This window comes from Centroberyx affinis, unplaced genomic scaffold (assembly GCF_046629955.1).
Source record: "Centroberyx affinis isolate AG114_WGS23_722 - 3 ecotype Tasmania unplaced genomic scaffold, CSIRO-AGI_Caff_v1 ptg000261l_1, whole genome shotgun sequence".
Classification (NCBI taxonomy): Eukaryota; Metazoa; Chordata; class Actinopteri; order Beryciformes; family Berycidae; genus Centroberyx; species Centroberyx affinis.
Window position 1 is genome coordinate 303,618 of NW_027278943.1, and position 15,743 is coordinate 319,360.

Sequence of the window (15,743 nt, forward strand, 5' to 3'; positions counted from 1 at the left end):
ACTCAATGTTTTGCCCGGCACGCTAAGCCGTCCCGGGGGGGGGGATCCCTATTTGCCTCAGCCCGCCCAAGGTTTCTTCCAAGTTTTCCTACTAAGGTTTTTCTTGGGGAGTTTTCCGTTGTGTGCATTTAGGGTCTAGGCTAGGTTAGGCTATGTAGAATAGGTAGATTGTTTGTCTTGCTAAAATCTGCTCTTGCCTACCTTGTGTTTTTCGCTATGTTTGTCCTACATAATTTTGTTCACCATTGATTGTGTTTAGTTAGACCTAGCTAGACACATTCTCTGTAAAGTCCTCTGAGACATGCTTGTGATAAAGGGCTATATAAATAAACTTGACTTGACTTGACTTTATACAAATAAAGTTTATTATTATTATTATTATTATTATTATTATTATTAATCTGGTGCTTATGCAGCATCTCAGAAATATCTAGGCAACGTTTTAGTAACTGTGTGTTGATATCAGTACACGCAAGACTTCCTCTTGCTCAAGCTTTGTCTCTCTCTTTATTGTCCCTCTTTACCACTGCGTGCATGCAAACACGTCCCTTCCTTCCTTCGTTTCTTCCTTTTTTTCTTTCTTTCTGTCGTTCTTTCTTTCTTTTTTACTTCTTTCTTTCTGTTCTGTCTTTCTTTCTTTCTTTCTTTCTTTCTTTCTTTCTTTCTTTCTTTCTTTCTTTCTTTCTTTCTTTTGTTCTATCAGGCAAGGGAGTGCAACAAACCTGATTTTCTACATCATCTCTGTGATAGATGAGGGTTCGTAAGGAGCTTTTTTGTTATGTGTCTTTGTATTCAATGCATTGTATTGGTGTTACATGAAAAATATTTGCACACACTGTTAATTACACAACGAAGGCTTGTTTGAACTCAAAACTGGCTTCCTCAACCTATTGCTGCCACTTCTACTTCCTATAGAACACACACCCACACACACACTGACTTGAACTGCATGCCTGTCTGACACTGATGACATCACTTCCTGCAAGGAGCAGGACAAACCAGCACTGTGTGCTCTGTGCTGCATGAATGCATGTGTGTGTGTGTGTGTGTGTGTGTGTGTGTGTGTGTGTGTGGAACATGCTTTCACTTTCACTTCAGGCTCAGTGCCACAGATTCAGGCGAGGAGCGGCGCACAGAAAGACAGAAAAACAGACAAATAGAAATAAACTAGCAAACAGACAGACGGCTCAGGGAGACAGACGAACACTTGTGGAGACCCTGACATGGCATTTAAATACCCGGCTGCTCGGAGAGATGACAGTAAGGTCAGTGTCAAATTCCTGCTGTGTGCATTCTCTCTCTCTCTCTCTCTCTCTCTCTCTCTCTCTCTCTCTCTGGCTTCGCCTCTGTCTGCCATTCTGTCTTAAAGGGGCGGGCACACAAACAGGAAGAGTGAGACCAATAAGAGAAAGAAAGACAGAGGGAGGGAGGGAGAGAGAGAGAGGGGGAGAGCAAAAAGAGGACAATGACAGAACTGAGTCAAGGAACACAAAATCTTTTATTAATACCTCTCTCAAGTGTTAAAAGATGTTGAGAGGGCATTCAAGTGCAAATCTAAATCTGAAAATAACTGCAACGAAGAAGCAGCCATTTTAAAATATAGCCCTAATGTGTTGCACTTAAAGCATTACTGTCATGCAATTCAGTTAAAGTAAGGAGTTATCCACTACATTGTCAGAATCACAATTATTTATCTACAAAGAAGGCCTACATGTATAACTGCAGTACAATGTGTATGTACTGTGGTTAAGTCTAGCCTATATGCATTTGTTTATCTATCTAATCATCTACTTATTCATTTCTATTTAAATGGTTGGCAAGTATGAATTGAAGAGCTGAGATTCTCTGGAGAAATAGTTCTTAATCACTTGCATGAGAAAATAACCCCCGCAGCAGGCAATATCCGCCAGCCTACGCACACCTGTGTCACCACTACCTGAGAACCTGAGAAACTACAATTGGCCATACTCCCATTGTTGTGAGATGAAAATGTGAGAGGCTTTATTATATTATATGAAGTCATCAGTAGAAATTTTTTTTTTTTTTATTCTCTGGAAGAGTGCTGTCCTTTCTTCTGAGAAACTCAAACATGATTGCCAAACGATACAGTCATTTTGAGGTTCCACCTGGCTGCAGCTTGTACGTGCGTGTCATTGTGTGTGTGTGTGTGTGTGTGTGTGTGTGTGTTGTGTGTGTGTTGTGTCTTCCTGTTTGACATTCTGTTTCCATGCATCAGGTGGATGACTACCATGGAACTGAGATCTGTGATCCCTACACCTGGCTGGAAGACCCTGACAGTGAAGAGACCAAGGTATGAGGTGACAGACGTCATCATCAGTGTTGGCGTGAAACGTCTTGTAACAAGCCAAAGGCGACTGGCACCCATTAGGACTATCAGCAGTGTCTTTCCTAAAACTCTCCAATTTTCATCCCCTCTCTCGCGTCTTCACCCTTTTACTTTCTCCTTCAATCCTCTTGTTTCTCAGGCCTTTGTTGAGGAGCAGAACAAACTGACCATGCCTTACCTGGAGCAGTGCGCCGTCCGAGCTCAGTTCCACCAGCGTCTCACTGAGCTCTACGACTATCCCAAATACAGCTGCCCTTACAAAAGAGGGGACAGGTACCAGTTGAAACGCAAGGGATAGGTCCTGTAGGAACTGAAAAACAGCTTCCCTTATAAGAGAGGGCACTGATTCAAATGGAAATGCAGGGAGGAAGGAACAAAAAACCCCTTGTATTTTCTGTTCTTGCTCACTATCTTTCATTTTCCTGTGTTTTTGCAGGTATTTCTACTTCCACAACCAGGGTCTTCAGAACCAGGATGTGCTGTATGTGCAGGACTCTCTGGATGGACCTGCCACCGTGTTCTTTGACCCCAACACTCTGTCTGAAGATGGGACCGTGGCACTTAAGAGTGAGTCACACTGTAGCGCACTCATGTTACACATATTATTTTCAGTGTATATGAGCCAAGGCAGCAGGGTGGCGTAATGAGGAAGGAGGCTATCTTTCAATAGTCGAAGGCCCTGGATCAAAACCCCCGTGACAGCAAGCATGTTCCTTGAGCGAGACGCCGAATCCCCACCAGCTCCAGGTCGCTGTTCTGCAGCTGAGCCTGACCTCTGACCTCCCTGTGGAGACGGGGAAGTGAAAACAGAACCTCTCCTTCAGGGATCAATAGAGTGTAACCAAAAAAATCAAAAGAGAAATAAACCATTTTCACCACTCCCTCTCCAAAAATCACAGTATCACTCTCTCTAGTCTACTATTTGCATTTTTTTTCCAAGTATAAAACAATGTTGACTTCACAATTTCATAATGAAAACAAATTGTTTCCTTTTAAACATAATTCCTTTAACAAAACAAACACTTTTTCAGTAATATCTGTACTTACTGGTAGTATTAGCCTATCTGTTCTTACTGGTGTTGTTTTCGGTAATGATAATGCAGTACAGTTTCCTTCCCCGCTCCCCGCACAGTGCTGACTCATTTCTTTCTGCCTCTCTCCACTCAGTGGGGCGTCTATCAGAGGAGTGTGAATACTTTGCGTACGGTCTGAGCTCCAGTGGCTCAGACTGGGTGACGGTGCGTTTCCTGAAGGCCGATGACCTCACCCCGCTGCCTGACGTGCTGGAGAGGGTCAAGTTCAGCTGCCTGGCCTGGACTCACGATGCGAGGGGCATCTTCTACAACAGCTACCCGCGCCAAGACGGCAAAACTGATGGTGAGGAAGACAAATGTGGTTAAATCCCCACCGAGGTGAAAGATGCATCAAGACTGTGTCTCTCAATAGAGGTCCAAGGCACAATACACAGGCCGTATACACATGTTGCACTGAAGAGGCGCACTTGCATGTCATACAAACAGACATAACGAAGACATGCAAACTCCCTGACTGTACCATACAAAGACTGATGAACATGTACGGAAGACTTAACCTCTCTGTATGTCACTCAAGGCACAGAAACCACTGCCAACATCAACCAGAAGCTCTACTACCATGTGATCGGCACCAAACAATCGGAGGACATCCTTGTTGCGGAGTTCCCCGATCATCCCAAGTGGCACAGTTCAGTGACGGTAAGCCAATACCAAACTTAATTCAAATTCTAATTGATCGTTTAAAGCTACATTCGAGATTTTATATATTTTATATAAAAATACACCCGTTTTATCAGCCTAAATCAAAAAGTGGGGCTGCAACAGAGGAGCATACCATCCCCGCTAACTGAGACACTGTAGATTCGCCCAATTTGCCCAAAATTACATTCTGGTGATGGTGGTGATTCTGGTGAGTGAAACCCAAACTGTCTCCCAAACAGCAGTGAGCAGCACTCCGTCCAGAGAAAGCTGGACTCACCAACATTAGATCTTTTTCCTCTCTCTTTCCTTTGGTATTTTTTGGTATAAAGCATCACAGACCGTCCGGATTGGCAAACATGAACAGGACACTCAGGTCACGTTACATCATGTCCGGGTGATAAAATTCTAAATTTTCAAGCAAACATCAGAAGTTTTAACCATAAAAAAATGTCTTCAGCTTCATCTCTCATGCCCTCATGCCCAAGGATGCTGTTCTGCCTATCAGTGAGAGGTGTGAGCTAGTCAAAACAGCTGTGGTGTAAAGGATTACATTCGCATAACCACTGCTCTCTCCCTCCCTCCTTCCTTCCTTCCTTCCTTTCCTATTTTCAGGTATCAGATGATGGCAGATATGCTGTTTTGTCCATCACTGAAGGTTGTGAGCCTGTCAACCAGCTGTGGTACTGTGACCTGGAGCAGCTGACCGATGGCATCAAAGGTCTGTATCCAGACCAAACCTTTGGACTAAATGAAAAGAAAAAAACTTCCTCCTCTCTTACACATTTGAGTCATTCCATTAAACCACAGACAGTTTGCCAAAGTGCAGTGTATACTTGTTTGTGCAACTGTGACAACCAACAGAAGCAGACTTTCATTTACTTCACAATTTATTTATGCATTTGTTTTTACTTATTTGTATGCTCATGTGTATGTCTTTCTGTTAACTTACTTATTTAATTATGTAAGGGATATTGCACAGAGAATATTTTTTGCTATTTAGCATACACATCTCCATAGAAGTTCAGGAGCAATCAACTTCAAACATTAGTTGCTTTTGGGATTTGCTGTCATCATTCCCAGCACTCAATATGTATAATTACAAACTGGTAAAATTAGATGTTGAGAAGTAGGGTCACAGGTACAGAATACAATATTGGGTATGCTTTCCCTTATTTGTAAGTGTGTAAGTCACAAAAAGCATTGATGAATATGGGTCCCCAGAGTGATCAAAATTGTTGGTTGATAATTCAAGAACTCCTATGGTTGTGTGTGCCAAACAAGTATATACCTCACTTGAACTTGAACTTTATTCCAGTGTGTATTGTAAATTCTGTGAGTCACAGATGTAAATGTTTATGGGCAAGCATTATCGACACTGCAGCATTAAAACAAATTCCTTCTGTTCCTGAGTATGTGTTACAACTCAACAGCGCATTTCCTTTAAACACCCACCTGTCTAGTCTGGGACAACAAGAATGACAACATAATGCTGTATCAGAATGTGTTGCAACAGTGCTGCGGAAAAGTAACACAAATGTGTGTTGTCCAAAACCAGAGATTGATAAGGGTCATAGATAACTTAATTCATCTCTTCCACCAGGCCTGCTGCCATGGGTCAAGCTTGTGGACAACTTTGAGGCACAATACTCCTATGTCACCAATGAGGGGAGTGTGTTCACTTTCCGCTCCAACCTGGAGGCCCCTCGCTATCGTCTCATCAACATTGACCTCCAGAAAGCTGACCGGCAGCAGTGGACTACACTCATCCCACAACATGACAAGGATGTCTTGGGTGAGGCACAATGGAAATTGTGTTGGAATACACAGAAAACAAAGGCAGCTACTGTACTGCTCCATGCCCACATGGAGGCACCCACATTATGCATCACCAGAATCAGTCTGAGAGATCAGTACAGTAGTTATATCACTATATATATATAACTAAGTGTCTGGGAGTGTGAGAAGGTTAAGTAAGTCCGCTAATATTTTGCAAGAGGTAAAGGGCTCATACGCAGAATCGGAGTTCCACAATTCAACCCCTTCAATGTTGCGAAATATCTTTTTGCTGAATTTCTGTCCTGATGTTTCGATGACAGTCTAACCACAACAATTGGGAAGTTTTCTGTGCGGTTGACCGACCATCGTCAGAGGGAACTCTGCTCAAAAAGTGAAACTTGAGCCATAAGCAGTTTGCTATAGTTTGCCGTTATGAGTCATTTGAATGCTCGTAACAGCAGAGACATATCACTAAAACAAACATAAAGTACATGTCTATGCTTCCACTGATGCTTACATGCTCACACACATGCATGTGCGTGCACACACACACACACACACACACACACACACACACATAACACACACAGACCAATACAATTTCAAAGGCACATAAACTAAAAGAACGTAGAAAATAAATGGTAGAAAGTATATGCAGTAAAATCATTAGAATGTACAGTATATTATAGCAATAACAATGTGATTAATTTGTTGCGAGTTAGAGATCTTTTTTATTTATTCCTGTTTTAAACCCCTGTTTATTCCTATACTGCTTTGAAGAAAGTAATAATCTGTGACATTTTCATATAAATATTTTCATATAAATAATATCTTGTGCCGATTGATATAACACAATATTGATTCAACCTATACACAGGTCGGAAATTAAAGCCTTTACATTTGCTATTCTTAAAGAGCGATTCAGCACTAACTGAGCTGTACATGCCTTCTATACAGTGAATAGCATTAATCCTGTACTTAATTTCAACTTTTTTTTTTTAATTAATCCATTTCTAGGGGCAGAAAATTGTTGTTGCACTGCTCTCTATGGGCAGAAATCATTTTGTATCAATCACAACCAAGCACTTCATGAATCATTCATGCCACCATGGAACCAGCATGTATGGTAGACAGAGAGCTAGACGGGACTGCCAGAACCCACATCCATGTCCCAGTGTCATGGTTTGGCTGCCACCTACAGACCATTAACTGTCAAGTCACTGGTGTCTCTGTCTCTGTAATGTGTCAGCCTTGACACTGACACAGCACACAGAGGCAGAATGCCATCTACTGGGTAAAGTGTTGTAAACAAAGTAACCAAGGGAACCATTTCCATCTGCTACGCAGCAGTCCTGTGCTTGTGTTATGATAAGACTGCCACCTGCAGGCTGCTGATGAGAATCTATCAAGTTACAGTAAATGGATCCACAATGTTTGGCTGCATTTGTGTTAGTATTAGCTTTTACTGTACTTAAAACAATGCTTTAACACTGAATTAATGAATGAAGTCACAACCAATGCATGTAACTGGCCTGGTCCCTGGGGTTATGAGATGTTAAAGAAAAGAAAGAAAGAAGAAAATAGACAGACAGAAAGAAACAAAGAAAGACAGAAAGACACAAACAAAGAACTCTAGCGATGCAGTTTCCCTAGGACTTACTGTAACGTTCTCTCCTTCCGTTCCTCATATCCTGTTGCAGGCTTCGTCTCCTGTGTGAACCAGCACCACCTGCTGGTCAACTATGTCCACGATGTGAAGGACATCCTGCAGCTGTATGAGCTGGCCACCGGCCGGCTGGTGAGGGACCTGCCGCTGGACGTTGGCACGGTGGCCGGAGTGAGCTGCAAGAAGAAGCACTCTGAGTTCTTCTACAAGTTCACCTCCTTCACCACACCAGGTAAAAAATACGCACCAAATGAATTCATATTTCAAATACCCACACCCATAATCCATGACTGTCAAAGAAAAAAACATTTACATTTGTTACATTATTTGGCAAGACATTCATAGCTGGCAGGCATGTAAGTAAGAAAGCACTAAGCGACTGTATATCAACTTCTTGTTCTTGGAAAAGCCTCTGAAACAGCAAATGACTCAAAAGCTCACCATTGACACTGGAACTACAATAATAATTTTCTTAAAGTAAGTACACATAAATCTGCCAATGGGGGTGAGATAATTTCACTTGTTTCAAGAATTTTTGTAGAATCAAGTGTCATTTTCTTGATAGTAGCACAGTGATTTTTCCTTATTCTGACTTGTTTCAAGATATTGACACTCATGAAAACTCCTGAAACAAGAGAAACCACATCTCTCTTGCTTTAAGAAAAAATAAGATTTGAAGGCTGAATATGAGACTAAATGACTGGTGGTCTATCATGACAACTGCATGCTATATGCATCACTATTTGTGCATCACTCTACATTAGTATTCAAGAATTACTTTGGCAGTCATTGACAACCTTTAAGCCCAGTAACCTGACCTATGACACCTATAGGTATCATTTACCACTGTGATCTGAGCGAGGCGAGCCCAGAGCCCCGGGTGTTCAGACAGGTGGAGGTGAAAGGCATCAATCAAGAGGATTATGAGACCACCCAGGTAATACACTGTTTTTTCTCTCCTTCACTTATCTCCTCTGCTGCTGTGGGCCGTTCTTCTCCATGCTCAGACCCTCCAAACTCTCCCCCATTCCTGTTCCTCGTGCCTTCATTCAGCTGAGGAAACTCATGTTAGACTCATCAAAAATTGTGCTATCAAAGCTGTGCCAAGAAGATAATCTGAACCTAGGAGGCATTTTCGTAGAAGACTTATTTTTGAATGAATGGATGAATAAATAAGTAAACTGTAGTAACTGTTCTCACATGTTTTCAGGTGTTTTATCCCAGTAAAGATGGAACTAAGATCCCCATGTTCCTAGTCCACTCCAGGGGCTTAAAGATGGACGGGACTAATCCAGTCTTCCTGTACGGATATGGAGGCTTTGAGGCCTCCATACAGCCATACTACAAGTTAGTACAAAAGGACTTTCTGACCAAGGGATGTGTATCTATGTTGCTAGTGTGTTTGTCCCCATTGAGTCCTAATGTTTCTTTTCTTCCTGACCCTGTTCAGTGTTGCCTACCTGCTGTATGTGAGACACCTGGGAGGGATCCTGGCAGTGGCCAACATCAGAGGGGGAGGAGAATACGGTCTCACTTGGCACAAAGGTACAGAGATAAAAGTTAACAGAAAATGTTTTTAAAAAGCACAGACATACACTACCAGTCAAAAGTTTGGTCACACCTGATTGAATGTACTATGTTTTTCATTATCTTAAAGCCATTTTGATTTAAAGGCTTATGCTTAAATGCTTGAAATTTGTTTCTTAGACAAATATAAATAGTGAAGTTGATGCGTATGTATGAGTTTCTTTCCAAAGCCTTTGCCTTTCCATCAAGGCAAAGGGCGGCTACTTTAAAGAATCTAAAATATAAGATAGTTTGGATTTGTTTGACATTTTTTGGTCTCTGCATAATTCCATTTGTGTTTTTTCGTTATTTTGATGTCTTTACTATTATTCTAAAATGTGGAAAATAATAAAAAATTAAGAAAAATGTGTGACAAAGTTTGTTAGACAACCATGAACGTGAGTTTGCCATGGTCTATGTGTGTGTGTGTGTGTGTGTGTGTGCGTTTGTGTGTGTGTGTGTGTGTAGCTGGTACCTTAGGGAACAAGCAGACGTGTTTCGACGACTTCCAGTGTGCAGCAGAGTATCTGATCCAGGAGAACTACACCACCGCCAGTCGCATCGCGATCAACGGAGCCTCCAATGGAGGGCTGCTAATGGGTGAGTACAGGGGAGAGTGTGTGTGTGTGTGTGTGTGTGTTTGTGTGTGTGTGTGTGTGTGTGTGTGTTTGGTGTGAAAAAGACAAAGTTAGAGGGAGAGAGAGCAAGAGAGAGTAACAGGGTTTCAAATATGTATCCTGGGGACGATTACAGAACAGTAGGCTACATCACATACTCTGCTGCTTCCCACCCAGTTTAACAGCTCAGTTCCTACTTCCCATCCAATTTAACCCATAAGTCTACTGAATACTAATTATAGGCCTAAATACATGTTTGCATATTGTGCATGTGCAGTCCTACCAAAGCCAACTAAATTCACCCCAACCTCTCTCAAGGCTAAAGTCACTGTTCCAAATGGACTCTCAGCTACATCGATCATAACAGAATCAGTGCTTTGTATTCTTTACAGTATGTCTTCAGGATAATTGTTAATGTCAAATCCATCTAACAGTAGTTAGCTGCTTAGCTTCAATTAATTTAGCCATTAAACAGCACATTAAACAGTGCTTAGCCACATCATTTACCAAAGGCTGGCTGCCATATGGCATTTTACAAACCCAACTAATGCCTACTTCCCTGGTGTCTAAGTGGCCATTTAGGAGTGATTGTGTCCTATAGTGTCAGTTAAGGGGTGTGTGTGTTTGTGTGTGTATGTGTTTGTAAGCAAATGAAATAAATAATACAAAAGTTTAAATGGTCAACCCATCTTTCCTCCTCCTCCTCCTCCTCCTCCTCCTCCTCTCCCTCTCTCTCTGTCTCACACAAACACACACACACAAACACACACACACACACACAGCGGCGTGTGTGAACCAGCGTCCTGACCTGTTTGGCTGTGCCGTGGCTGAGGTGGGGGTGATGGATATGCTGAAGTTCCAGAAATTCACCATCGGTCACGCCTGGACCACCGACTATGGCTGTGCCGATGTCCCAGAGCAGTTCCAGTGGCTCATCAAGTATGGCACATGCAAATACAGACACAACAAGTCCCCAAAACATAATTTCACATCAAACTATATTAATATTTCAGATTGCAGTTATGCTCACACCTTCATCTGCTGCCATTGACCAAGCTGCCATTACTGACACCCACTCACACACCTACACAGTAAATCACAGTAAATCAGAACCTGAATCACAAATTTAATCAACTCACTCACTTCCTCTCCTCTCACTGATACCATTTGTCCCCTTTGTCCTTCCAACCAATCTTTCCCTCCTTCTCTCCCAGGTATTCTCCTCTCCATAATCTGCCTCTGGCCCCCTACTCCGGCTCTCCCTACCCCGCCATCCTGCTCCTGACAGCGGATCATGATGACCGTGTGGTTCCCCTCCACACCCTGAAGTACTGTGCCACCCTGCAGCACGGGGTGGGCAGCAGCCCCGTTCAGCGCCAGCCGCTCATGGTCAGGGTGGACACCCGCAGCGGGCATGGGGCAGGAAAACCCACCGCCAAGGCCATCTTGGAGGAAACGCACGTCTTTTCCTTCATTGCTGAGACCCTTGGGCTCGGCTGGAAGGAGTGAGCAAAGAGAAAAGGGAAGGGGGGGTAAAGGAGGAGAGGAAAGAGGGCATATTTGAAGGATGGGGTTGATATTCACTTTTTCAGGATTTATTTTTATTTTTGCATTTTTTGAAGAAAACACACATCTAGGAACATAGAAAGAAGAGAATGAGGAGTAGGAGGAGGAATAAGGGGGAGTTGGGAGATAAAAAAGGAATGGGTAAGCAAAGGCATGAGGAATGGAGAGGTGAGGATTACAAAGAGTGATATGGAGTGAGAGGTTAGAGAGATGAAATAAAGAAGGAAAAGCATATGAGAAAGGATGACTAAATTACAATATGGTAAAAATCAGGCACTAATCAATGTAATGCTACTTTGCAATCAGCTCTTAATTGTAGACTGCCATAATCAATCAAATGCACAGAAATAAATCGTATTTTATGAGCACTCAGGCTGAGAATTTGAACTTTAATTTTGTAGGAATTTGCGTAGGAATGTGTTTTCAATAAAAATCTCTTGTATTTCTATCATCATTTCTGTCTACCTGTTTCTAATCTTTTTTGTTTCTAATCAAAATAGTACTTTCTGCAGTAGATACAGTACTGTGCAAAAGTCTTAGGCACCAAAGAGTTTTTATATGAATTGTGTCTTAGATGTTTATTCATTTTTTTCTGCATTAGTGTATCAGTAGACTGCTCTTTATAGTAAATTTTTTTATATTTAGAAACTTTTCATTTATTTTTGAAAGCATCTTCGCTTTACTTTTTTTCTTTTACATGTGCCTAAGACTCTTGCACAGTACTGTAGGTCCTATAGTGAGAGTGAATCTGATTGTACAATGATCATTCATTACTGTGCAGTTTCCACGTCTTCCACCAAGTGGCAGTGCGGGACTGCAAAAGCTCCCCCGCAAGCTTGAGCCTCAATCGACAATGCTCAGGCTTTACTCTTAAGTCTTTCCTGTCAGTCAACCAAACAGCATCAGTGAGTAACACATAGAGGTCAAAGGCTGGGTGTCAGTTTAGTGTCATTCTGCTAGGCTGCTTCACTGAGAGGGATTGTGGACAAAAACCCAGCAGGATGCCACTCTGCTAAATCCCTTATATTGTCTGTCTGCCGGCCTATCTGCCTGTCAGGAGTGAAATCAGATCGCTGACAGATAGAGACAAATAGAATACATCTATATAAAATACCAGACAGAGAATTCAAAAGAATAGGGACAGTTGATTTGAGGAGAATGCACTTGTGCAGCGGCGCAGGCAAATGCAAGGGAGGAAAGAGAGTGACAGAGGAGAGGGAGAGGGTCGGGATGGAGAGGAGAGGAGACGTTTATGTGCAGAAAATGAGAGAGATGGAGGGCGATGATAGACGGCAGATATATGGCGAGATAGAGAGGGGAAACAAGCAGACAAGCGGAGAGGAAGAGTGAAAGTGCACTTATGGGGAGAGTCGGGGAAGCAGCCAGACAGACTGTCAGACAGACGGGTGTTTAAACTGTCAAAAAGAAAGACGGAAACTCCCCGCCAGCCTCCGGTCCGCCAGCCAACCACAGAGAGAGAGAGAGAGAGAGAGAGAGAGAGAGAGAAGTGGTCCGTTCGGTCACTCAGAGTTTAATCTCAGCTCAGTGGGAAGTTCTGATTTAGTCAGACTGAACCCGGGGCCTTATCTAAGTACCTCTCACTGGATAGATAGGATGGGAAAAGGAGAGGAGAGGAGAGCGAGGGAGGGAGGAGGCGGCAGGAGAAGGATTTTCCACACAATGACTCTCTCCCACCGGGGCGAAGTGGCTGAATGAGGCCGGGAAAGACAAAGCCAGTAATAAGCTGGACATATGAGAGACAGAGCGAGAGGTTTAAGATCATGCAGCAAAAAAAGGGCTGTGGTGCTCCGCTCCCAGGAGTGTCCCGGAGGATTGGACAGGCTTTTTCTGCTTCATTTCCTTCTTTCGCCTCAACCCCCACACCTCCCTGGTGTGTGTACACACGTTCACACATGTACACACGCACACACACACACACACACACACGCTAAGCCTTAACGTCTCTTTTTCTCTGGAGAAACACAAGCTTTTACCTAGAAAAGCCTTGTTGTCTCATAGCTCCTTTCTCTCTCTCTCCCCCTCTCTCTCTCACACACACACACACACACACACACACAGGTCCCCATCCTGTCCTCCGTTTGTTTACTTACTCCCTCCATAATGCAGGGATTAATTTCTCAAAGCCGATTTGAGCTGCGGCACGCTTCGGCAAAGAGCGGAGAGCAGAACTTTTGTGCTGGGGGAAGTTTCCCCTTCACACTAGCTTAGAGGTGGACTGCTCTCTCCTTTATACTGCTCCCTTTAATCTTCACACAGAGCAGAGGGAGTGAGGGATAGAGGGAGGACAAGAAGGAGAGAGAGAGAGGCCTCTCACCAGCACACAGCTGGGAGTCACTAAATGTCTTTACGGAGGTTTCTTCTTCTTTTCCATCTGCCTCTTTGACTCCTCTTTCTTCTTCCTCTATCTCTGTCGTTTATTCCTCTGTCATTTCTTCACTCATTTTTTCAATACAAAAGTTGTTTTTTTTCCATTTCCAAGTTCTGAGTTTTTTGATATGATAAGACTGCCTCTTATGCTGCTAAAGCAGATATGTAACAGCAACTATCAATCTTAACAAAGAAACACAAACTCTCACTTCCATCTTGCTCCTTAGTCCATTCAAACCCAATTCGGAACCCAGTTTATTGCAATATTGGCAGCGTTTAATCAGAGTCATGGTTGGTGGCATTTTAAAGCATGTCTGGTTTAATCGACATGCTGTGTCATGGCTGGGGCTCGGTGCATTTAAGGCATCAGATCATTTACCTGATGGGGTTTGACATTGTTTTGGAGATAATCATGACTCAACATCAGTCAGTCTTGCGGTAGGATTCAAGATCTCGTTGGAAAAGTTTCATTCCAAAAGGAAATATCTAGCTCTTCATTTAAAATGTACACCTACTCTACACCTACAAAACGATTGGTGGCATGAAAGTAAAGCCCATTGCATGTGACTATTTAAATAATGAATAATCTGAAGGCCTCACAAAATATACTACACTCTTGCGCATAAGACCATCTGTGGTTTTGCAACAGTAACTGATGGGTTTCAGGGAGCGATATTTTTCCAAAATGTATATATTGCATTTTGGAAAGCCTTTATTTGTATCAAGCTCCTTCAAGAATCTCCCAATCTCATTTACAGTGTCTAAACAGGTGAAGCTGATTGAAGATTTGTGCTCAAACCCTGAGAAGCTTGATGAAATACCACTAGCCTAGATTCCTATACTGACACAAAACCTCCTTGCCAGTGAGTTCAGTTGCTGCTTGATATCTTGGTTGGCACAGTAAGAAATCATGCTCAAACGAACAGCATTGATTAGACTATATAGCCGGGGAATTGGAGGCAGATAGCTTGTGATTAAAACCCCTATTCAGTTCATTTAGCGTCTGTACAGCTGCTCAGATGGCTCATCCTGACCCAGAGCAAGCAGGAGTCAAGGGTCAAGATCAGGATAATTCACATAATGTAGATTAGAATGTCTGCAAGATATTTTCAAAATTGTGGTGGAAATATGTTTATTTTTTGGACTGAATACAGGAGAGTTATTGCAGCTATATTTTTGATTAGATTTATTTTTTGGCCCAAATACAGTAGTCTGCCTAGAATGACAGATTGCAGCTTTGGGGTTACTTTACTTTACTAAGTAATTCAATAAACCACATTTAAAATCCAAAAAGATGTGATATTTATTTATTTATCCACTGTCCATGCATTTATTTAGAGCACACCAGTTATGGGTGTTGCATTCACATTCACAAAATCTTAATAAGTAGGACAAGTAAATAAGCTTTTTGTATCTTCCTCATCACATTACATCTCAAATGCAAGCTATAAATCTACTATAAGCCGGCAATAACGGATTATCTAAATCCAGTGTTACTGTACCGGGAGTTCAAATGCTGTTTAGCCCGGGTCTGCAAAGAGGCAAAAGGAGGTGATGTTTGATTGCGTAGGAGGTTTAGAAAGCCGCAGCCAGCGATGGCTCAGAGATGAAACTCATTAACTCTCAAGCTCCAATCCTCAACTCCAATAAGACTGTAATAAAAAGTATGGATTGGTGCTGCAACTCTATGAGAGGTAAATAAAAAAATCTCGTCCTCGGGTGTATGCCCATGGAACGTCCACACACATACATACTGACACCGCATACACATGCACACAGTATGCACACACACATACACACACTCACACACAGTATTATGCACATACACACAGACCCATGCATGCACCAGCTCTTACATTCAAGCCCACAGTCGCCCACAGCAATCCCACGCAAAGTTAATTTGCATTTACAGTAATTTCCCATACGCTCAGTGCTGGTGTGATGGTCTGATGGTGGGCGTTGTGTAATAACCCAGTAAGTAATATAACCTCAGCCCCAGAGAGAGAGGCTTAATATGTTCACATGATAGAGCTGAGAGAGAGAGGGAGAGAGAGAGAGAGAGAGAGAGAGGGAGGGAGAGA

The 15,743-nt window shown here is 42.6% G+C and overlaps 1 protein-coding gene across 2 annotated transcripts; it reads left to right on the forward strand.

The window, feature by feature from the left end:
• Positions 1-1,042: 1,042 nt before the first annotated feature.
• LOC139666673 (prolyl endopeptidase-like) lies at positions 1,043-11,721 on the forward strand. Of its 2 annotated transcripts, none has more exons than XM_071545987.1 (15): positions 1,043-1,265; positions 2,237-2,311; positions 2,487-2,620; positions 2,784-2,914; positions 3,515-3,724; positions 3,959-4,080; positions 4,696-4,801; positions 5,684-5,875; positions 7,560-7,757; positions 8,359-8,462; positions 8,736-8,872; positions 8,976-9,070; positions 9,560-9,691; positions 10,491-10,647; positions 10,923-11,721. In XM_071545987.1, exons 1-15 carry the CDS (start codon positions 1,224-1,226, stop codon positions 11,215-11,217), a joined length of 2,130 nt encoding a protein of 709 aa, XP_071402088.1. In that variant the 5' UTR covers positions 1,043-1,223; the 3' UTR covers positions 11,218-11,721. The 2 variants fall into 2 exon arrangements, with proteins under 2 accessions (XP_071402088.1, XP_071402079.1); XM_071545978.1 differs by having other exon boundaries at positions 1,043-1,260.
• Positions 11,722-15,743: the final 4,022 nt, after the last annotated feature.

Coding starts and splice junctions, on each gene's coding strand:
- LOC139666673 (XM_071545978.1), top strand. CDS start 1,078: ATGCTTTCACTTTCACTTCAGGCTCAGTGCCACAGATTCAGGCGAGGA. Junction 4,802..5,683: donor GCTGACCGATGGCATCAAAG/GTCTGTATCCAG, acceptor CTCTTCCACCAG/GCCTGCTGCCATGGGTCAAG. Junction 9,071..9,559: donor CGGTCTCACTTGGCACAAAG/GTACAGAGATAA, acceptor GTGTGTGTGTAG/CTGGTACCTTAGGGAACAAG.